Source organism: Thalia democratica, chromosome 4 (genome assembly GCF_965202585.1).
Source record: "Thalia democratica chromosome 4, ktThaDemo2.hap1.1, whole genome shotgun sequence".
NCBI classification, from domain to species: domain Eukaryota; kingdom Metazoa; phylum Chordata; class Thaliacea; order Salpida; family Salpidae; genus Thalia; species Thalia democratica.
Genome location: NC_139168.1, coordinates 28,100,957 through 28,126,457, shown reverse-complemented (window position 1 = coordinate 28,126,457; position 25,501 = coordinate 28,100,957). Strand labels below are relative to the sequence as shown.

The 25,501-nt window shown below is 27.0% G+C and overlaps 1 protein-coding gene and 2 pseudogenes across 1 annotated transcript; all 3 read left to right on the top strand.

Moving 5' to 3' along the window:
* The first annotated feature begins 295 nt into the window (after positions 1 to 295).
* Positions 296 to 1,122, top strand: LOC145833202 (YEATS domain-containing protein 4 pseudogene; annotated as a pseudogene).
* A 579-nt stretch (positions 1,123 to 1,701) lies between these two features.
* On the top strand, positions 1,702 to 1,799 carry LOC145835318 (U6 spliceosomal RNA; annotated as a pseudogene).
* Positions 1,800 to 13,941: 12,142 nt separating this feature from the next.
* On the top strand, positions 13,942 to 25,189 carry LOC145834037 (nucleic acid dioxygenase ALKBH1-like). The gene is made up of 5 exons (XM_082941359.1): positions 13,942 to 14,346; positions 16,796 to 16,977; positions 18,979 to 19,105; positions 22,987 to 23,086; positions 24,918 to 25,189. Exons 1-5 carry the CDS (start codon positions 13,947 to 13,949, stop codon positions 25,078 to 25,080), a joined length of 972 nt encoding a protein of 323 aa, XP_082797485.1. The 5' UTR covers positions 13,942 to 13,946; the 3' UTR covers positions 25,081 to 25,189.
* Positions 25,190 to 25,501: the final 312 nt, after the last annotated feature.

Sequence of the window (25,501 nt, the reverse complement as noted above, 5' to 3'; positions counted from 1 at the left end):
TTTTTTTATAAATAGTTAATTTTTTCTTATCAAATCTAGCTTTAATGTCTACACATGTTTTAAGACTTTGTAAGTAAATAAGTCGCACGTAACAGATGCACTACAATTTGTTGTTTCCTTAACTTATCTTTTTTTTTTGAAAGCAGTTAATAGACGAAAAAGTTATACAAGCTTTACTAAGTAATTTGATACTTCATCATAACGTTATTCTGTGTTCAACTAGTTTTTATTTTCTGAGTGTTAAAAATTAAGAGTATATTTTGCAGACTTAGACTAACAACTGTTATATATAAAAATGTCACCTGACAAAAGCACTCAAGTCATCAAGTCCGTCGTGTACGGCAACACCGCCACAAAACTCGAAAGGGAAATCCTCGTGCCGGGCGGCCAGAACCACACCCACAGGTGGACCTTCTTCATCAAGCCCTACCACAAGGAGGACCTGTCCGCTTTTATCAGTAAGGTGGAGTTCAGGCTGGACCGGAGCTTCAAGAACCACGTCAGGGAAGTCCACCGGGCCCCGTACGAAGTGACGGAGACCGGGTGGGGGGAGTTCGACCTCCAGTTCAAGGTTTACTTCCGCTGCTCCAAGGCGCGCCCGGTGACCTACTGGCACAGGATCAACCTGCATTCTTCAAAAGTATATATATTTTTTTAAAGTCAAGATTCCTATTCTTTTTTATTTATAAAGAAATTTTTTTCCAGCTTAACAACATTAATAAGGTGTATTAAGCTTGCTTTTTTAAGTATCAAATCAACGCACGTTTGTTACAATACATTTCATTTTACCAAACCTCTTCGAAGGACAGCGTGGAAGTCGACGCGAGCACGATCCTCATCGAGCAGTACGACGAGATGGTCTTCCCCAAGCCGAGCAACCTGCTGCGGAGCTTCCTGGAGAGCGAGAGGACGGAGGAGGCGAACCAGTTCCGCACCGACTTCGACCGCATGGAGAGGGAGACGGTGGAGGCGCTGCAGGAGGGGCAGAGGAAGGTGGAGGAGGAGATCAAGGAGGTGAACGAGAAGAAGGAGGACATGATGAGGAAGATAGCGATCCTGCAGAGCGCCTGGGAGGCCCACCAGCTGGAGAAGTCGAACAAATTCGATGTCGAGTTGAAATAGTTGATTTTGTTAACTGCCGCTGGTGGATTGGCTGATATTTTTAAACTTTACTTGCACTTTTAAGAAAGTTTAAACAGCATAACTTTTTTCTGAATAATTCTAAATTAAAAATGCTTAAATAGCAAGTGCAAAAAGTTTTTGTAAAATGATTAGAATTTTCTGTAGGCCACTAAAAATGTCTTTTTTATATTTTCTTCTACCAGTAGTTTTCTTTCGTAAACTTTTTACAAATAGGAAATAAAATATTTACAAAATTTAGTCTGTGTAATTTTTCAAAACTAAGTAAATATTAGAAAAAAAACTTTAAACCTTTTTTATAATTCTAAAAATGTTTTATTGGATATAAAAAAAATGCTGGCCAGAATATTTTTTTTGAAAACCTAATGAATGATAGAAAATTATTTTAAATAGTATTTTTGCTACTTTTTTCCGTTTGTTTTTTAAATTTAGTTTTCTAAGCTGCAACACTTTTAATACTTTATTTTAACGTGGTCTACCGATTCTTAAAACTGCGGATCCGGCCAGGTGCGGTTCCGAGTCGAAAAAGGAAAATTTCCAGCCGGATCCGAATCCAGAACTTGTATCCGGTAGATCACTAAATACTAAAATCAGTACGAAACAGGGAAGATAAGCATGGCAAGGATGACACGCTATATTGTAAAAATTTCCAACTACTTTAAACTTTTTGACTTAAAACTCACATTCTACTATTTCTAAACTTTTTATTTAAATTTCAAGTATATGCATAAAAAAGAGAGTAAGATGTAATTATTTTTTTTCATAATTAGTACAGTGTTTGACAAGCATTCATCAATTGTGGGTCAATTTTCTTAGTCAAAGTTGTTTGTGGGCCGTATTGCATAAAAAAAAAAGTATTTCGCGGACCGCAGTTGTTTTTATTAAACTGGTAATTAATTTAAAAAGATATTTTACTAAAGACGAGATAAAATAAGCAATAATAAAACACTAGTAAAGCAAAATTAAAAAATTAAAAGCCGGATTGTACGTTTTAATACGGAAAGATTTATTACATTGTTTTAAAATAGTATGATGTTTGCTAAAAAGTAACTCATAGACTGCAGACTTTTGCTTTTAAATAATAAAATAAACTTTTACGTTTTTTTTTGCTTTTCACCTAACGGGTCGATTCTGCTGCTTAGCATTATGAATCATTTTATTTTTAGTGTATACTATATATAATATTAAAAAAAAGAATTAATTAAAAATTATTCTTAAATATGTTCAATAAAGCTAGATTCCCTAATAGGCACAAAAACTACAACAAATTTTGTAGAAAGTTTATATAAAAATGTATCTAAAATAAATAAGTAGGACACACAAACAGCTTTTTAGTTAATAAACTTAAAAAAACTCTTAATCACCAAAATACTTAAATTTGAAATACCTTGTAGCAAAGTCCTTCCACTAAATAAGGAAATTTTTAAAAGTAAAGAAAATATTTCGTTTCAAATAAGTTAACATCCAAGTTATTTTAAAACACAAAAAAATATCAAAATCTGTCAGAATGAAATCTACTTTATAATCATTTTTTTCATATTAACCATTTGTAAACGACATTTGAAATATTTGACTACTTGAACATTTAAAATATACCAATAACAGCCCTGATACGTTAACTATTGGGTGTCACATTTGAATAAGACACCTCGGCGCACTTTCTGCAGATGCTCATCGAACTTTTCTGATTGTGCGCGACGTTCCTGCATCGTATCCCGCGAACACCCACCCTGCGTTCGTCTTCGCCTGCCGACTTGCTTCGAGCGAATTCTTTTCTGACTGATGCTCGGGTTCAGTGTCGCGATCGTGCAATGCGCACTTCTCGTCTCGTTCGAACGTTTGCAGCGTTCGCGAGCTAAGCACTTCGCTGATATACATAAAAGCCCCGGTTCTGAAATTTCTGGTCATCCTCTGCGTAACTGAGGGCCGCAGTCGAGCATTTGGTCAAATACACTCCGCTGCCGAACCACCCGCTTTCGGAATTTTTAAATCATTTCTGCAATGTTTCAGCGGCACTCTTCCCGTCTGTGCCGTGGAGAAATACCAAGTTTCCACTTTTTTCTTCTCTTCCATCATTCGGATCTTTTGCATAGACTACAATTTTGAAAGTTGTACATATTTTCGTATACTACTAGCCTGTTTGATATAGTTACATTGAAAAATTCTTTTAAAAGTGTGTATCATACGAACTGGAGTGAAGTTTTTTTTTTAATGATGTTCAAAAGAATCATTTTGCTTTCCTTACATTGCTTAAATTGTTTGATTTTACAATAGTTACAACGTAACTTTGTAAAAGTGCCAATGTAAATAAAATACAGTTTTCAACAAGTGAAAAAATGGCGTAAGACATTTTATTTTAATTTTGTGATAAAACTTTTAGTAACCATTCACTTAAAATAAAAACTTTGAGCTTCGAATCTTAATTTACAGTTTAACTCAATGTAAGAACTGTTAAATTTTTTTTTTCGTTATTTACTTTTCATATATTTAACAAACACATTTACCTCTCATGTTTTTTAACTTTTAATCTTAGTTTAAATTTTATTTAAGTGAATTCAGATTACTTTAAGACAAATTGTGTTGTTTAGGTTAGTTGTAAAACTTTGTTTAAGACCATAAGATCTATATTTTTGTTATAAAAAATTAATAATGATTAATAAAATTAGTGTATGTCTAAAAAGTGTTCAATAAAAGTGTTTGGTAGCAAAACAAAGTTATAGTTTTAACTAACGATATAACACAATCTAAGTCAAATTAATTTTGATTTGCTACTAGAACTTTTTTACTTGACTACAATTTACTTCTAACCAACTGTACACTACTGATTCCTCTTAAGCACATTCACTGTAGACGATCAGAATTCAGAACTTATTATATTTAAAAGATTATAACTTGCTTTACAATTATTTCGTATGCAATGCTATAACTTTATATTACATTCAAGTTTTGTAGTGTGATAAATACTGTAAAAATCTTTTAAGTACTTCTAGTTAGTTCCATCATTAGTTTTATAGTAAAAAATGTTGGGTATAAATGTATAATACAGGGTTTGGTATTTCTTTTTGATGAATCTCAACCAGAATTTTTTAACTATGTTAAATTAAAGCGACCTTTAAAAAAAATTTAATAAATTATTTTAAAATGAAGTTTTGTTAAATTTTATTATAAGAATATTAGAAACGAAAGTAAATTTAAAAAAAATTGATTATACAAAAACGTGACATTTTTTTGCAGCTTAAATAGTTTTAAAGGTTTTTTTTACTTTAAACTTCATGGCTAATATATTTTAAGCTCTAAAAATATTTTATAAATTATAAAATAAATATAATTATATTGAATTGGTTCAGTTGTTGTTACAATCTATGTATATTAATAGTTTTTTTTTTTAATTGTGATCGGTTGCGCTCGACAATTTGAATTGGAGCTATAAATTTATTTAATTATTTGAAATAAGTTATAAAGTTTTCAAATTATAAATTTATCTTGAAAATTGTTAATAACCTTTAGCTTTACTGATGAGTATATGAGGTAATATATGTCACATACGAAACGGTCGTATAAGCCTACTGTTTTTACATAGTCAAATTAATAAATAAATTTATTTTTTAGTTTGAAAGCAAATATTTGAAGTTTTAATTCTGTTTAATTGCATTTTAGAACATATAGATCAGTTTATTTGCTTTCAAATTTCAAATTTTTTTTGTGAACTCTATTTAACTTGTGGGTGTAATTCACTATTTAAGTGAGTTGATTGTAACTGTAAAAAACAAAAATTATTTTTATTTCCAAATTTAAATAAAAAAAAAAAATTGGTAGAAACTTGCGAAAGTTCAACTTCCATAAACTTACGAAGCGATTTAGTTCATGTCATGACATACTTACTAGGTTATTACAAATTTATTAACCTAAAAATATTAAAACCGACATAACTTTGCACTTTAAATCAGTAGTTCTTAAACATTGAGCTAATGCTAGTAATTTGAATTACCTAAAGAGGTTGTTTTGTGAAGTTAACTTTTTGAGTGACTTAAAAAACATTTTGATATTTGATTAATATCAAAATTCTAAAAAATATGATACATTTTAATACATACTTTAAATATTCTAAAATATTGTTTAGAAAACTTATTATTGAAAGCAAAACTCTCGACTAGATAAGTAAATAACTATAAAAATATTCAGTCTAAATTTTACTTTTTCATGAAATTCAAGATGCAAATAATTGACAAACAAGACGATAAAAGTATATAGAATTATCACTTTTATCAGACCTTTATCTTTTCAAAAAAAATTTTTAATGAAAAGTTCTATACACTTAAAGTCTACGTTTATTATTCACAAGCTGTGTTAAGTTTGTAACTAGTTAAAAACTTTGAGTTAGATTTTTGATGATGTTTATGCAAAACGTTGTGAGCTAAATTGTTAAAGAAGATTACTTTTAATAAATACTGTTTATCATAAATCCTAAATCTTAAAGTAATAGTTTACTAACTTTTAAAAACTAAATTTACACAAACAATCATAAGTTAGGTCTGTTATGTAATATACAAGTAGCTAATTAATTTACCTTAAATTGCTTCTTTTATATTATTAAGTTTCAATTTTTTTAAATAAATAAGTTATAGTCTAATATTGTATTAAAGTTTTCTATAAAACTTTTGTAAGTTAAACTTAATTACCAATTAAGACTTTTATAAAGCAGTATTGCTTTAATATTTTTATAATACAAGGATATAAACCTCAAATTTATAGAAATGTTTACGGTTCAAATTAAAACTTTATCACAAATTTTTAGGGTTTGCTTGAAGTAATATAAGATAAGAAGTTTTATAAATGTCTTTAAAAAAATAAAAAAAAGTAACTCAGATCAGAACATTTAAAATGTGAGAAAGTTAAGATATCAATGATAATTTTTAACTTTTTCCAGTTATTTAGTTTTTATATTGGATATTTGGTAATTGTTCTGCAAAACTCAAATTTTTCTTTTCAATGCAAGGTTAATTCATGATTTAAATCTAAAGTTTTAGTCTAACTTATTCTTTAAATATATCGTGTTTTATATATGTTTTAATGTATTGTAATTTTTAGTATCAACTAGTGCTACCTAGGCTTTGCTTATAATAAATTAGGCCTTTTGAATTGTTTTAAATTGTTTAAATCTGTAAATTTAGTTGTAATATATACCTACAAGTTAAACTAAAACAGGGTAAACCACGTATCATAACAGTAAAAGAAAATTTACTTGAGTTGTTTAATAAAACAAATTTTCTTATTAGAAGAAAATAAATACAAAATTAGCTAAAATATTTCTTATTTATAAATTAACAATAAAATAGTTAGTAATAAAATTCTCTAACACTTTTAAAGCAATTTTACCAAAAACCTGTTTTTTTTTAATTGGAAAAATAATTTTTTTATTAATTTTATTACAAACTAACTGTTTACAACTCTGAAAGGTATTGCTAACAAAAGTTAAATTAGCCAAAACGGTCATTCTTTGTCCATGCTTTGTAGATACTATTTCAATAACAATGAGGAAAATGTAGTATACCTAAAATTAATATAAAAATTGAAAAAAGAAAAATGTGAACGCTCACAACTACTAAAAATAAGTTGGTGTGGAAAAATACCTTTCGGTCATGGAGCTGTGCACCATTTATTTGTAACTTAAACCATGAGCTAACTTTAAAACAATAATGAAAAAATTAAAATATAGCATAAAAATACATGAATGTGTGCACCAGGTCTTAGGACCAAACATTTTGAGCGCTTTTATTTATCATACAATAATAAAAAAAAAGTTAAATTAAAAAAATGGTAAGCACCCTTCTTTAACCATTACTACCAATATTGACCATGGGAACCATAGTCTACATTGTCTCCTCCCCTAGATTTCAACCAAAGTTTTTTTACCCTTAAAAATCCATCCTCAAAATTGCAAATTTTTGCAACTTTTTTGAAAGAATTTAATTCAAATAATCAAATTCTTAAAACATTTATGTAAAATAAAAACAAAAAAGTTACTTGACAGTAAGGGTTAGGGGTAACAGTGATAAAAAAAAAAAACAGAAAATAGAATAAATTAATTAAAACATACATTTAAAAAGAAAAAAATACTCATAGAGGGTAAGGGTTAGGAGTAACAGTGATAGTAAAAAATAAAATTAAAGTTAATAAAAAAGATAAAAATAAAAATTTTCTACCTGTGCTGAAATGTCTTGTGCAAGTTCTTGTTTAAAAAACATTGAAAATTGTAAACGTAAAATATTTAAAAAAATAAGCTTATGCTTAATAGAAGAAGTTTATCAAAAAAAGTCTAGTTTTAAAGTTAAAAAATACTTTTTCTGACTTTTTTATTTGAAATAAAGTTTTAATTCATAATCTACAAAGCAATCACAACTGTTAAACATGTTTTTTGTTTACAAAAATTGAAAATTGTAAGTTTGAAAAAATGTTTTTAAGATACATTTTTAATTTTAAAGGCTTAAAATACCGCAGTCTAGATTTCGATTTTTCTGATCATTTATATTCACATTTTTCTTGTTGCTCTGTCTACACAAGCAACCACAAAAAATGCAACAAATAACTCAAAGTCAAATAAGAAGAGAGATTTATTTTTGTCACTGTACATAAAATGTTTAGTTGCCATTTGAGTATGCAACTTGATTTTCAATAGCAAACATTTGAAAAATAATTTTGTATGTGGAAAATGTTTCACCTATTTAGCATCCACACACTTTTTACTCTATAAAAACCAATATGACTCATTAAAAACTTTTTATTTCCTGTCTAAAGAAAGGTTTTAAAACAGAACTAACAAATTTGTTCAGAACATTTGCCAACCCTATCTTAAAAAACACAGAAAGTGATTATCCCCATCCAACCTATTTGTGTTTTAATTGTAATTTTAAGTAAAAATTAACTCAGTCCAACCTCGCATGGTTTTTTGTTCTTTTCAATAAGTATTTCAGTCTATAGATGAGTAATCTTATTAGCTTTGAATTTAAAATGAATTTAAATTTCCTAAGAAAATATTTCTTTTTTAAGATTTTGATAACTGTCAATTTACATTTATTAATAATCTTAATATAGTTTATTTGCATATTTTCTGAAAGTTTTTCACTTATAGACACTCAACTTATATGTAAGTAACTTTTCAATAATTGGTAGTTTTTGTTGCTTATACACTTTTAAAAATATCACTGTTACTTTTCTTTTAATTAAGTATACAGTTTTTATATCAAAATAGATCATAATTTCCTCCTTGCAGTTAGAACTACCTGTAGTTATAACAAAGGTGTTTTATATAATTTTTTATAAGTGTACACTATGAAAACATATATTTAGATTTTCCTTTTAGTGATTAAAAATTAAGTATAACAGGTTTGTCACACACTCAGGTTTGCTTGAACTATCTTAAAAAACATAGGCTTACAGGTTTGTGTGAATTGTTTTGGAAAAACTCTGGCTAGGTTGTTTATTCTTTTTTAATCTCAGAGTAGTTTATATAACTTTAAATCTTCATTTTTCCTTAGTTTTTTGTAAGCTGTGTCTTTATTTAATCCTGTTTTAGTTTTTTTACATATAAAATTGATAAAAGATATTTTTTTCATAATTTTTGCTTATATCAGGGTTGCCACTCGGTCAGGAAAAGTCAGGAAATCAGGAAAAGTCAGGAAAAATTTAAGAAAATGACAAAAGTCAGGAAAAAACGGGGGTTTTGAAAAAAAGTCAGGAAAAGTCAGGAAATTTGATAAAAAAAAAAGGTCAGATTTTGTCAGTTTAAGTTTACAAAACTCCTTGATTTCCAAAGCCTTCAAGTGGTAAAAATTAATTAAAAGTCCTTTAAAGTCAGAAAAAGATTCCAAAATTTTCCTAGAAGTTTACAAATATATTTAATTTTATTTCCAATGCCTTCACCTGGTATAAATTAGTAAAAAATCCTTTGCAAAACTGCAAAAATTTTCTATTAACATATTGAACAAGTACCCTACTTAAACAAGCAGATTTTGTAAGCTTTTTAGTATTGATGATCTGTAGCAAGGATACTTCCATAGTGAAACTGTGATATATACAAAAAGTTTATCCAGCATAAATTTAGAATCAAAGTGCTTTTTGTTTAAGTAAATAATTGAGTTCTTTATAACTAAGCAGTTAGTTTAGTATTTTATGTAGCAAGTTAATATGTATACTTTACCTCTTTATAATTTTATCAAAGTTGTTTAAATTTATAAAATAAGTTATAAGAGAGGTATATGCCAAGATTAAGTTTATTTGTCTTTTTTGTAGAGTAACTTAAGCTTTTAAAGTAAATAAGAGTATATTTATTTGTTACAAATTTTATACTAATTGATAAGAGGAAATATTTTATAATTGAGACTAAAAATAAACGAGTGCCAAAAGAAAAGAAATGAAGCCCACAAGTTTTGGCTTGATTTAGAGAAAAGATTCTCTTCAACAAGTGTAGGGGCAGCAGATGAGAGCGATTTAAATAAAATGAGGCAAATGATTTTAACCGCCAAGAAAATGAAGCGGAATGCAGTTCAGATGAAGGAAACCATATCTTTATTAGATGAATAGGTTAAAGTGCAAATAAAAAACGGAAAGAATAAATTTTAGTACATACATTTAAAAAACAGTATTTGATTAAGTTCTTTATTGTTTTAATGTTTTAAATGTAAAAGTTCGTGATTGTTATAAGGTTTGAGTTTTGAAAGTTCCTTATTGATTTAAGGTTTTAATTGATAAAGTTTCTTATATGTCGTTTCGTTTATTTAGATACAGTTATGCTAGGAAATTCTAACAAATTGTGTTCTTCATTGTTTTAAAGTTTCAACTGTAAAAATTTGTTATTGTTTTAAGATTTTAGTTATGAAAGTTTTTTATTAATTCAAGGTTTTAATTGCAAAAGTTCCTTATATGTCGTTTCGTTTATTTATATACATTTATTCTAGGAAATGCTTAAAAGTAGTGCCTTTTTTCAGACATGCTGTGTTTTATAATAATAATACAAGTATTGTGCTGATAGAGCTGTTTATTACAAACATCAATCATACACAGATGGTTTAAGTGATGTACTTGAAGTTTGATGATAGAATTCAGCAAAAAACTGTTGTTTTTAACCTGTATTAAAATTAGATTGAAAGCTTTATATAGTTTCAAGTGTTAGATTCTGTATTTTAGAATAAGTTGAATTTAAGAGTTTGATTTAGAAAAGTCAGGAAAATTTTGGTAAAAAGTCAGGAAATTTTTTCCAGCTTGATCAGTTGCAACCATGTTATATTATTTTTTTTAATTTTCTCATAAACTCAGGTGCTGACTTAGAGTAGCTTGATGTAATTCAGAGTGTCTTTCTGCCTCAAAGAGTAGCTAGCCAAATAAGAAAATAACATCTAAAAAACCTGTGCACAAAGAGTCACTTAAATGAAGTAGATAGTTTCAAATTAATTTTTTGATCAAGATATATATCCTTTAAAATTAGTTGTCTTTCTAGATGCAGAGCACATTAAAACTTGTTGATAGTTTTTGAAAATAGTCTAAAAATTGTTTAGAGACTGTTTATGCATATACTTTGATAGTTTTTCAGCTTGAAATTTTTTTTATATGCAGTGATCCTTGCACACTATTTTGAATATAATTGAACTGAAAGCACACATTTTTTGTTAATGTTTTTTGATCAGCACAGACTATTTGTGATAATTTTGGCTAGTATTTTGACTTCAAAGAGTGGCAAAACAGTTATTATTAAAACATTGTAAGTATTGTAATATTTTTGTGTATGTGTAATATTATTTAATAAAACATATTGCTTGTATTTTTCAAAAAGGCCTTGATAAGTTTGTAGTTAGCAGAATTCAAACGATCTGAAGTTGTAACATTTAGTAGTTTTAAGAATTCTTCTTTAATAGTTTAAAAGAAATAAAGAACAATAAAATAAACAAACAAACTCACTCAAGTATATCTGTAAAAAACTGCATGTGTAATATATATTGTTAATTATTAAAGCAGTGTAAAAAATTCGGCTAACACTAAGCCTCCCAATATCTCTGATATACCCCTTTGTGTTTCTATTTGTTTCTTGTTTCTAAATGAAATAATTACTTTAAAATCAAGTGACAAAAAAAAAGCTTAGTGTTTTCTATTTATTTAAATCAGCTAAAAACTTTTAAATGTTACTATAATCTGAAGTATTTATGGATGCTTTTCAAAAAAGTCATGAAAAACCTGGAATTTTGAACAAAGATAAAAGATCTGAAGTTTTATAATTTATATAATGAAAATTATTACTTTATATTACAATGAAGTTAGTTACTTGATAAAATAAATAAGTTATTGCAGAGTTTTTGTATCATGAAACACATTCAAAATAGCATTACAGTGTCTTTTCAGTAACTTTATAATATTAGAAAAATTTAATTTTAATAATTTTAATAATATTAGACTAACTATAACATTTTTTTTGAAAGCATAAGAAAACTTTTATTATAAAAAACCTGGAATAAATTTTTGAAAAACCAGTGGTCATCTTTTTTTTTATAAATTTAAATCTTTTTTGCTCAAAAACTGTTTATTTCTAGTTATTAATTACTTTTGTTTTTGTTATAATATTTTGAAGTATTCATTTTTCTGCCCATGTTACTTTTATAAACTTAAACTAACTATTGGTCATTAAGGCTGACCTTTTTTGTTTCAAAGAGAGTAAACCCTGAATCTTTATTTACCTATTAGTTATATCATTTATCTTTCTCTTAGTTGTAGATAAATTTTAAGTAGAACATTTAAACCTGTTTTCTTATTATGTTTTTTCGTGTATTGTTTCGATTTCAGTTAATAAATTTCAATGTTTTCCTTGTTCTTCTAAATTTTTTTTTGTTAAGTTTTATGCTTGATTCTGTACTTAAAGTAAAAACACATGTTACTAATACAGTAACTGTTTGTTAGTTTATTTTAGTAGCACTGTTTACATACTTTGACTATAAATGTTTTTTTATTTGAAAGCTTGGTGAACACTAGCTTTAAGATTTAAGTTTCAATGTTGAAAATAAAAAACATTGATTTATTTATTTTTTGTCTTTCATGTATTTATTGATAGAAAAACAGGTTGCATAGAAAAGTGTTGTGTGTTTTTTTGATATAAAAATCTTTTTGAACACTAAAAATTGATCAAAAATTCAGTGAAAAATAATAGTACTCACTCTATTAAAGTAGATTTTTTGTGAAAGTCAAAGAATCAAGTTAAATTATGTGTAATTAAACCTAGCCTTTTAATAATTAAAACATATATTAGGGTTGCCACACACTCTGCACATTCAGGATAGTTAGACATTTTTTAAATCTCAGGATAAATCAGGATTTTATGAATATATTTTATAAAGTAAGGTTGACTCAGGATAGTTTTGCTTTTTCATAAAATGTCAAAATAGTTTTACAGTTTTTTTTATTATCATAGAACAGAATTAGTTGATCCCATTTTAATATTTTATATAACTGAACTTGTTGAAGAACTTGTTTTATTGATTTTGAAATGCTTGTTTAATTTTTTATAGCTATGCGACTCCATCTTCACTACTCTAGGAAATAACATCGTGATTGCACCAGAGGCTATTAAAACTATTATTAAAAATTTTAAAAACTTGAGATGATTTGAGGTCCTTTATGACAGTTTTTTTGATTAAAAATTGACAACCCTGATTAGTACAGAAAAAAGAAAGTATTTTTTCTACCAAAAAAAGTGGCTCATTATAAATTGTAGTAGTTTATTTGTTTTGTTTTCATTTTGTTCTTGTACTAGCCTTACAATTTATTACCAGGATTTTCAATAAAGCACAATATATTTAGTGTTATGATTAATTTGTTCAATTTTTTTTTTTGTGCAAAAATTTTTTTTAATAAAAAACTCTTTATATCTATTCTAAAAGCTTAAGTTTTTTTTTAACTATTGTTTGATTCAAAATACTGTATTGATCTTTTTACTGTATTGATGTACAAATTATTTCATGTGTTGAAAGAAATTACTTTGATGTCACAGTACATTTTAATAGATACTGAAATAGTTTTTGTGCTGTTACAATAGCTTGTTTTCCTAAATTGATTTTGTTAGTAATTCATGGGCTTAGTTAATTTTACAAGAACAAAGTCTTTTTAACTAAAACACTTGTGAAACAAATAAGTTTTGATCAATTTTAATAAGATAGTTATAAACTTGATAAAGTTTATTTACTTGTAATAGTATTTTAAACAATTTTCAAAAGTTAACTATAACTGTTTACAAATAAATAAGATTTTGTTGAAAGTAAAAAAAGCAGCTATGCTATACAAGTTAAAACTATATCAAAAGTTAATTTCAACAGTTTTTATTCTCAACAGCATTATATTAAATTACAAAAATTTAAAATAATGCGCATGACATCCCTGATAAACACCATCAAGACTAGAGTGCCCCTCATCCAGTTTCCAGTCAGAGTTCCTTGGATTCCCAAGCTCCTGGACATTGAGCCACAGCTTGCCACTTTGAAACGAGCCACCCCGGCACCTTCTGCAGCCCCACAGTTCAACTGGACCGTCCCTGATACCATTGAAGTGTTCAGGGTGATCCCTGCCAGATTCAAGAGGAGGCCAATTGACCCCGTTGAAATTGAGTTTATCACCAACGGTGGACCCCAATAAGATATTTTCTTCTAAAACTATAATATTCATTCAAACCGATCTTTTCTTTTTGAATATTTTTTCTGGTGTATTTAATCTTTATATTTAAGCGCATTTTCAGACCTATTAACTCACAAACATTATACATATACATATAGAATATGGTAGCAGATGATGAATTAGACAATTTTATGCCAACTTTTAAATATTACAAGCAGAGACTCAACCCTCCTTCCTTTGAAAATGTCATTGATTTTGCTTGTCAGAATTGCAAGCACCCTTACAGCTTTATAGATCCTCCTGAGAACAAACAAAACTTGGGACTCAAATGTGACTCACAATGGAAGCTGTTTCAAGTCAATGATGTCCCTGGACTTTTTGTGATACCAAACCCGTTTACTGATGACGGACAGGTCCAGTGGGCCAGCAGGTGTTTGGGAAGTTATGCGTGCCAGCCAAATAAGACCAACCTTGATGCGTTTGAAAAGCAGTACAGTTCAGATAAAAGTTTGTGGAATGAAACGTGTGAGCAAGTTGGCGGTAAAAGTTCACACAAAAAAGGTTTGTTAGTTGTGTTTTTACTTGTCTAGCGTAATTTAAAATTGTGGTGTCAAATATTTGTTTAAAGCAGTAAGACTGTTTCTTTCTAGTTTACCAGTGTAGATTTGAATGCATTTTGGTACATGTTCCTTGATATGAGTTTTAAATTTCTTGAAGGTTTACCTAATGTAGCTACTGTTCACTTCTGAACAAATACTAATGGTTCTACTAGAACATAGTTTTATAGTCTACATATTTATATTCTACTGTGTGAAAGTAGAATTAGGTAAACCTAAAGACATTTGAAAATAAGTATCAATAAACAGAACATGTACCAGTATGCATAAAATCTTACACTGGTCACAAATAAAGAAGAAATGAAGCTAAATAACCAGATATGCCATGAAAAAATCAGCTTTAGCAGAACACTTAGTGAACAACCCCGATTCTGGTTAATATTTTAAAATTTCTCGGTTTCAAGTTTTTAGCCATTGTTTAAATAGTTTTGATTTAATTAGACTTAAACTGTTTAGGTCTGTGCAAACAAACATAAACTATGTAAAATATAAGAAACTGACTATATTTTAACTTTGTTTAGTTCAAAATTAATTTTGTGTAAAAATTAAATTTTTGTGAATTAAACTTACTATGATTTTAAGCTTAATAATTATTATACTTGATTTTCTTTTTTGTAGTAAACCTGTTCTGTTTTTTATTTACTTTATCTTGTGGTATTTAAATTCCATTTACCTTGATTATAGTTAAGAAAAATGTTTAAAATTATAAATATATTTTTTTTGAAAAGAACCAATAAAATATTTTTTTAAGTAAATTAGTTTCTATTTTCAAACCAGTCATCAATTTTAATTTGCAACTTTTTTTTTGATTGTACAGTTTAAAAACCATTATTTAGTATAAATTTGAGCTTTGTGAATGACATTTTTTTTTAATTTTCCTGCATACTACATTAATAATGATAATAATTTTAATTTCTAGTTTCTGATAGTTTATTGTTTTTTTTTTAAGTTTAGAAATGAACAATATCATAATTTTATTTACATATTCATACTATTTTTTTCTCCTAAGAATAACATCCTAGTCAATTTCAAAATAAGATGATGATTACATTAGTGTTTTCTTTCTAATTCGTTATAGAAAAATAGAAGTTGAGTTATAAATGACATTTATATATTGTTATTATAAATTTACATTAAAATTTTAGTTAAATAACTGTAAGAATCTCTAATGTTAAACCTAAAACTTATCGAAGTTTTTTTTATATTAAATAAAACATTTTGTATTTAATGGTATATCTAACAAAGTTTATTTGATTCAACTTCATATGTTTTCAATTTGATGTGTTTTATATATTATATATAAAATTGATTTCAATTTTTCTAAAGATAAATTAAGGATAAACTCCTTCAATGATTTTTAAGTTATCTTCGAGTTTTTGAATATTTTTCTTTGTTAAATTAACTCACATAAAAGTTTTAGTTTTTTTTTACAATTTTCCTCGTCAGTATTTAAGTTTGACAATTAAGTTTTTAACCTAAACCTACCAATCCATTTAAAAATGTAATCTTATAAGCTTATTTATTTCTTAAGTTTGTAATATGTTTTTAGATAGTTTTGCAGTTTTAAGTTTAAACACAAACTTTGTATAAACTCTATATTTCTTTTAACATATGTAGTCGTTATAAAACCAGTATACTAAGTATTGCTAATCAGTCTGTTAAAATATACGAAATTTATAAAAAGTGTTTGTTACTTCATGTAAAGTAATATTAGTTTTGTAGCACCAATTTTTAGTTTGACTGTGAAAAAATAAGGGTTTTTAAAATACATTTAGAAAATGAATATTATTAGTCTACTATATTTCGAAGTTATGCTAAATCAAACACCTAATTAAAATATACTTTTTCTATCATCCTCTACAATATTGAAAAATTTTAGAATATAGTTTAAATTATTAAACATTTTCAACTTGCTTTGGTTTAAAATTTATCAAGTACATTTTTGAAGTATGTGAAGGAAAAGTTTTTCTTATGAAACAGTTTGTTGTATAATATTCATACAATTTAATACTGATGCATACACTGCAAGTTAAAACAATTATCTTTTTCAAATGTATCAAGTACTTTTAGAAACTTAGTTTTTAGATTCCAATTTAAATAGTTCAGCAAATATACAAACATTTGATGTTATATTACTTAAAAAATGCAACGTATTGTATCAGCAGGCATTACAAACAACTGTTATTAGTTGAATGAATATTTATATTTATAAAATTCTTTCAGGATTTTTAAAGCAGACTTAGTTTCGGTTAAAGACTTCTTCAGTGCTTATTTAAAAAATCTAGAAATAATCTTTTAATAAATATAATTTCTCCTTTAGATGTAGAGATCTTTTTATTAGTTTTCGCGAAAAATCAAAACATTTAATAATATAAATATTTACATGCAAACAGGTGCAACCTCATTGTTCAAACAAGCGCCCGTGTGGAAACTGAGGTGGGCCACGCTCGGGTACCACCACGACTGGAACACCAAGGTCTACAGCGAAAACGACCGCACCGCATTCCCACAGGAACTTTACCAACTTTCGCAGGTCATCGCCGGCTGCCTCGGTCACAACTATTACAATGCGCAGGTAGTTATTGAGTAAGATTATAAAAAAACTTATCACAAAAAATTTGAATAATTTTTAACATTATTAAAAAATAGGTTACTTGTAAAAATTTCTTGAAATATATGTGAGGTGGGTTACAAAGCACAGTAACTTTTGATTAACAAAATATCCAAAATATGAATTTATATTGTCTAAGTAAGATTTTTGTTTACTTTTGAAAACACTAAACTCGAAAAAGTTATTTATTGGTTATTTCACGGTAAATAAAAATGATAAGTTTAAAATGACTCGAAGATTCAGTATTTTTCCCTTATACTTCCTGTTAAGTTCAAACATTATTTTCTTAAAGTTTCAATTAAATCCTTTTTTTTTTGAATGAAAGTTTTTTATACATTTTTATACGGAGTCTCAAACTCGTTTTCCTAATTTCTTCTTATAATATGAAAACAACACATTTGCTAGTTGATTATCCATTTAACTTTTTACCACTTACTAGATATTGCCCTTTGATAGCTTAAATTACCCTAAAAAGTTATTTAAGTTACAAAATTTATACCAAGGCATACTTCATTTTGAGAAACTTTCGTTTAAATTGATTAATAGTATATATGATATTTATAAATTAATGTTAGATTGGTTTTAATCTTAAATTGAAAAAATAATTCTATTAATTCAATTTCAATCACATAAACATTTTTGCATAAAACACATCGAGCTTTTGTATTTGTGTGGAATAAAGTGTTATTTATGCTCGAGTTTAGAACACACAATCGGTTGTGTATGAAAACGAACTTAACATTTTAGCCATTTAAAAACTATTTATATTTTATCTATTTTTTTCGGAACTGCTTAAGCCAATAGAGAAAATTTAGAAAAGTTTAGGAACTTGAAAATGCGCACAGTTTGAATGGAAGTGTCGTCCTACTAGAAACAGTCTATGATGTAATAACTGTAATTTTAAGGTATCACCGGTTAATTTTACACGTACAAATTAAAACTGTTTTCTGAACACTGGCCTTTCTGGTAAGCTTGAAACTTGGTTGGTATTTTATTTGGTAAGAACCAAATTGATTCAAAGTAATATTTTAATTATAAAAAAACTTTTCAAAAATGTTTTTTTTGATAGATTAAGATTTTATAACAACAGCAACTAGACCAGGGGTCGGTAAACTGCGGCTCGCGGGCTTAAAAGCCCTAAAAGCCAAAATCTGCGACCCGCGAGGTAATTTTTAGCTAAAACTATACTTTTTAAAACAATACGAACAAAAAAAAAATTGTGGTCATAACTTGCAATTGGTCTCTTAATTTAGTAAGAACTCATCAGTAGTGCTCTTTTATTGCTTATTACAGTATTTTTTTATTGATTATTAGATGTTTTCAGAAAAACTGCGGCCTGCAAAGACTTTTGTATACTAAATGCGGCCCGCGAGCAATTTTTTATGTGAAAGTTGACTCATAAAAGGCTGCCAACCCCTGAACTAGACTTTAGTAAACAAGTTAAAAATGTTGGCACATATTTTTCAATTTTCAACTGTTGGCACAACTGCTAATACATTATTTTGTATTCCTTATTCCACACAAGTTAAATCTGGTAGCTTAAAAATACTTACGAAAACTAAAATTCTAAAAAAGAAATAATTTAATTCGTTACTACTTTTTGAAGTCAGTGGTAACAAGTTTCCACCCAACCTACCTTGCTCAGTTTCATTTTTAGTATAATATATTTTTAAAGACAAAAAGTATTAATAAACCTTATTTTTTATTAATTTCTTAGCTAATTTGTTACTACTTGCCTTTATTTTTCAAAGGCAGTGGTAGCGAATTTTCACCAAGCCTAAACAACTTTTCTGAATTGTTTTTTTTTATGTGAAAATATATTTTAAAGACAGTATGTACTTATGAAACCGTTTTAATTCCTGTCAGTGTGATCAGTTTTACAGATTTCAAGAACTGGTGAAGTTAAGTATTCATCTGTAAGTTTAAACAGCCTGCAAATAACTTCACACATATAAACTCTCACAGGCGGCAATAGTCAACTTCTACCACGTAGGATCGACGTTATCCGCACACACGGACGAAAGCGAGCACAACCTCGATCATCCGCTCATATCTGTCAGCTTCGGTTTACCGGCCGTGTTTCTTATCGGAGGTTCGTGCTTATCACTTGAATAATTTTTTTTTGTTACTTAACTCTATATGAACTAAAATTTTCAATAAATATGTGTTTGTGTGGTTAGTATATTCTTGTGTGGTTTTGCTAAACAATTCATCTGAGTTTAGTTTGTTTATTTTGCGAATTGCTGTTTTTTATAAGAGGTTAGTATTTCAATTTATAAGAATAAACTGGTGTGAGGTGTCCTGCTTAAATTAGTAGTTTTCACTCTGTTACAAGTGTAGTTTTATTAAAAGGTTTTTTGTAATGTGTTTATTTAGAAGATTTCATGTAACTACTTGCCTCTAATCTATGTACTCAACTTAATATGTATAGTTTGTTTGTGAGTTAATGCTGGCAATCGTTTCAATTTATATATTAACTTTCTACTATAGTTTTGATTTTTTATATTTTTTATAATATAGGTTAGTAAATTACAACTTTATAATTTTTGCCTTCACAGTTGCTATATCGACTTTATGCTTTCAGTAAAAAACATATTTCATGATAAAATTAATACTTTTAGTGTATTTATATATAAAATGTAACATTTGGGTAAAGTTGAATAAAATTTGGCTTTTTTAAAACTTTAGACTGTGTGTAGTAATATGTTTTTGTTTTTTTTTTTAATATTAATTTGTTGTACTGTAATTAATCATTTTAATTAAAAGATTTAAAGTAAAGATTTTAACCTCATAAAAATTTGATTTAGTTCATTTTAAGTTTTTACATTTTTTTATCGTTGTTATTCTTTTTTCTCAAAACAAAAGTTTTTTTTTTAATTTTTTACATTAATTTTTTTTTGTATCTACAATTAAAAAGCAACCGTTTGAGATAATGAGTAATAATAATTTTTTTACTAGTTATTTATGACTAATGACCATTTGATATTTTTTAATCAGCCTTACACAGTATCTTTAATTTTGTTGCTCAATACTTATGCCTTTGTTGGTACAGTGCAGGGACGTAGCTAGCTCAAAAAAGTTACGAATCTGCAAAAATTAAAACATCTGAAATAACTCGTGATAACGTCCTAGCGGGAACAGAGCAATTTAAACTACCTCTAATGTTATTGAATTTAATCTGAAAAAATGCAGTTATGTTAATACATCAAAAATGGAATGTTGAGGTACGAGTGATAACTGTATACAAGGCAATTTACTTTGCTCCACACCCCCTATGACTCTTTATGTCTTGCCACTTGTGTAAACCAAGAAAACATTTATTAAACGGTAGGAATTTTTATAGGTAGTTTTAAATATTTGGTACTTTCAATTGCAGCAAACTTGCAAAAAAAAAGTACTAAATATTTCGATGACGTCATTAACTTTACTTTGGGTAGTTTTGAAGCTTAAACTTGTAAAAAAACAAAATTGCTGTCTAAGCCTATGACAAATTCACTTTTTTAATTTTTTAAAATATCAAAGTAATCATATCTGAAATAAAACAATAGAACAATACTAAATATTTCCCTATGTTAACAAAATTGTAGAATTATTTTTTATTAGCATAAAGTTATAATTTTAAATTCAAACGCAAATTTAAAAAAATTATTTTTAAAATTTTTCTTTTATAGTTTATTGATGAATTTAATTCATGAAATTTTTTTTAACTAATTATACTTGGGTTATGTATTTCAATAAAAGCTACCTTTTTATAGTTTGAAATAAAGTTAACAGGGTGGCCATCAAACCTAAATGCTTATGGGAATCTTGGAATGTTATATAAAATCCTAGAATGACTTGAAACTCTGATCACTTATTTTGTCTAGAAAAGTAAATAAGACTTAAATTAAAAAAAATTAAATTTTTAAAAATTGAAAGAAGTTTCAAAAAAACTTTAGGAGCCACCTTGGGTACAGGGAGGGTGTAGATCACTTTTATTACGAGTTGATGTCACTTTATGAAATTTAATCTTAACTACAAATATCTTTATACAGATTTTTTATACCAAAACAAATTTTTGATATAAAATATTAAAATAGGAGAGTACAGTAGGTTTTAATTGTCATCTTTTACTATTTTTTAAATATTGAAAGGAATACTTCCTTAAAATTTGAGCAGGGTTGCAAAAACACTTGGAATCCAGGAACTTGACAGTTTAAACAAAAACTGGAAAAACCTCGAACTTTTGAAATAAAAAAATTTGAAAAAATCTAGTGTTTAAAAAAAAATCATCAAAAAATCTGTAATTTCTGAACTACTTCTGCATGTAAAATAATGAAATTTTTATAAAATATGATAACTTACAGTCATCAATAATCTATAAAAGAAAAATTTTCAAATTTAATAGCTTAATTTGTGGTTGAATTTAAAATTGTAACTTACACAAAAAATATCAAGGTTGAAAATAATATTTCCTTAATTTTGCTAACATAGTGAAATTTTTAGTATTGTTTTATTTCAGATACAATTATTTTTATATTTAGAAAAATAAACAAAGTGAATTTATCATAGGCCTAGACAGCCAATTTTTTTTTTTTTACAAAGTTTAACCTTAATAAATACCCAAAGTAAAGTTAATGACATCATCAAAATATTAGGTACTTTCTTTTGCAAAATTGAGGCAATTAAAAGTACCCAATACTTAAAACTACCCATAAAAGTTTAAAAAGTCATACCCTTCATTAAAAATAAGTATAAAAAATCACCATTTAACTCAAAAACACTTATACTGTTTTGAAAATCAAACATTTGACGTAGTCAATAGTAACAACAAGTTATTCAAAATTTTATAACATAAAATTGTATGTTTTTGATTTTTGAAGCTACAGCTTCCTTTAGAATCAATTTTGCATTGCAGCTTTTTGACAAAATAAAGCTTTAACGCCCTAAATGTTATAATTTGGATGTTTTTAATTCGTTCAATTATTTTACGACACTAAAAATGCTAAAGAGTACATATATGTCAAAATTATCTCTCAGGAGTGCAAAATTAGGCATAAATTAATATTAAAAGCTAAGACAGCAGAGTCATTTCAAGCTGAAACAAAAGCAAGTTTTTTCGCACATAAGTATACGTTTCTGTAGATTTGCAGAAGCCTACCAAGCTACGTCCCTGGTACAGTGCACTGCGTTGCTTTAAACAGTTCAGTATTGAATAAAGTTATGTTTCAAATACTAATGTTTGCCAAATAAAGACCATGTAAAGCTTTTGTTTCAACTATTAACATTTTGTTTAAAAAAAAAATTCATAACCGCTGGTCGTACAAATTTTCAATTAGCTGCGCACCGAGAATGTTAATAATAATTTTATTTAATTAAATTTATTACAATTTAGTACATAATTTTTGCTACTAATATTTCATCATAGTTTAGCTGTTTTTGTTTATTTCTGATATGCTAAAACCAGTTAAAAAGATTATGCTAGATCTTGGAATACATGAACAATATTTAGAAACTCCTAGCATACAAGACAGTTTTGTTTGAAAATTCTACTTATTGCTTTGTTATTGGTTTGTGTGAATGTATGTGTTTGAGCTCTTACAAAAATTGTTCGATGGAGATGTGTGACAAAATGTAAACTGACAACTTTAATGAATGTTGCAAACACACAGTATCAGAAAACATCATTAGTAATTTTGTATACAACCTTTTAACATGTTATATTGCAAATTATTTATATTAAAGACACTAACTTTGCTAGCAATTTGTACTTCTAAAAATTAGCAAAAAATTTTTGAAAAATGTCATTGAAAAAAAGTATATTTTGCAACGTAGTTTTACAAGTAATAAAAATATTAAAACTTTAAAAACATTGTTAACATTATTAACATCTGCGTATTATTTCACAAATAAAAGCTTGTTTCACGGATTAGATAAGGTTAATTTATTTTACAAATAATAAAAAGGTCAAACGAAAATATTATTATTTTTCAGGTCGCACCAAACAAACTGCTCCGACGGCGCTGCTGATCAGAAGCGGTGACGTGGTAGTTATGACGTCAGAAAGCAGGCTGGCCTACCACGCCGTTCCCAGGTAAAATTATAAATTGTTTTGAGTGATTAATTTTTTTGTTTTGCTTAGTTAGTTGTTTACGAAGAAGTATAAAAAAATCCATGTGTCTGCAAATGATGTTAGACGGTCGAGTATTGAACTTTAATGGATGTTTAGTAACAGCTTTAGTAATTTGTTTCGTCTTATCATGTTAAAACTTACTTACATAGGGTCTTCTAAAAATTTAACATTTGATTACAAGTTAGAAAATCTTTAGAAAGTTAAAGTATAAGTTTCATAAAAAAATCTATTTAAATTGAAAACTTAAATGCTAAAAAAAAATTCTTACATGAATAAATTTGTAAAATATTTCTACATACACACAACACACGTGTATAATTTTTTATATAGTATGTTCTGTAGTTTTTCTGTAAAATAACTACAACTAAGGAATGTTATACTTTTAAACTAAATAAATTACAGGTATAGTTGAACCATTTAAATTTACAATATGAGTTGTAAGTAAACTTATAAACATAATAATGAAATTTAAGAACATCTAAAACTTATAAGCATTTAAAAAATCAATGAATATTTTTTAGGACTAAGAGAATAACTTAAAATATTTTTTTTTGTTTACCTTGAATAAGATGTCACATTTTAGTGAATCGTTATGGTAACCACCCAAACTATTTTTTCAAAAGGCCTCCTTTAAAGAAGTTAAAAAAGCTATGGCCCCCTCCAACAAGATTTCTAAAAAAACTACCATCAAAAACTATTTAAAGATTTATATTTTTTGCTTTTCATTATCAACTCCAGAGTATCTAGTGTAGGTTTCAAATTATAACCACACGGCCCCCTAAATTTGTGTAATGGCTCCCAAGTGGGCCAATTGGCCAACTTTGGTAAACCTTGGTATACATTATAAGAAAACAATTGTAATGATGTAATGTAATGTTTTATTGAACCTTAAATACAGGGTTGCCACTTTACCTGGAAAAACCTGAAATTTGACAATTTAGGCAAAAATAAACTGGAAAACCTGGAATTTTGAAAAAAAAACCTGGAAAAACCTAGAATTTTTAATAATTTTAACATTTTCAGTAGTAAAATTTCGATTTGACCCAAAAAATCTATCATATAAATAAGATATTTTTGTCATCATCAAAACATTTTTTTATTAAAAAACACATTTAAAGTAACTTTACAGTATATTTTAAATGTTTTTATACTATTTAACACAGTATCTTATATAGAAATTAACTTAAAAGTAAAAATAGACCCAAAAATGTGTACTTTTAAAAACCTGGAAAAAATTTGGAAAACCTGGAAAAAAATTTGAAAAAACGAGTGGCAACCCTGAGTAAATATATTAAAGACATTTAAACTTTTAACGAGTAAATGTTCAAATGCGGTTTGTATATAGAAAAGTAAAAATATAACTAATGAATAAATGTTGAAACATTTTATCAACTTATTCAGTGTTTAACCAATCAATTATTATGTTGAACTAGTATTTAGTTATAACAAAAAAAATAACCAGTTTTAACTTATAATTAATATATTTAATTGACATTTAATTGTATTAAACATATTTAAATGAAATTTACTCAAAAAAATATATCCAGCCAATGTTTGTTATATGCAATAAAATTAGTCTACTAATTTGTTTTTAATAATATACAATAAACATAACTAACTGATTTGTGGTTTTTAATTTATAAAGAGTATATTTAACCAACATTTAATGAGTATGCTAATTTAATATATTACTTAAAATGAATTTATTTAACTGATAATAAGTTTAAAATTTTTTAAAAATTTATATTCAACAAATTATATATGTAGTATATATATTTTTTATTTTCAACAGAATTTTGCATCCTGACGAGACACCACTTCATAAACAATCTGAAAAACCTGAATCTGACCCAACATCTGAAATTCGGGAGGCTGCAGCTGAAAATCAGGAGTGTTTGGTGAGAAGCTACCTTTCAACTTCCAGGATAAACATGAACGTCAGACAACTGAGATGAGTTGTACGTCTTGTGAAGTGTTTCGCATCTTTAATATTCGGGAAGGATTTGTTCTGCTGTGTGATAAATTTGCTCTTTCTACTCGTTTTAAATAAAATCTGCTACAGTACATTCCGTATCTTTTAAGTAAAATCTTGAAGTACCATCTACGCTTATCAAGTGATTTTTTCAACTGGGTTGCCAAAAAACCTGTGAACACCTGGAATTTTAAACAATTTTTACATGTTAAATTATGAAGTTAGCATTAGATAAGAAAATGTATTAACAATATTTTTTTTAAGCAGTTGAAGTAGCATTACAGTATCTATGCAATATTTTGTTACCATTTAAGACAGTTTTTTACCTTAAATATAGCTTACGGACAAAGAAACTTATACTTTTAAAACCTAAATAAAATTCAGAAAACGTAAAAAGAATTCAA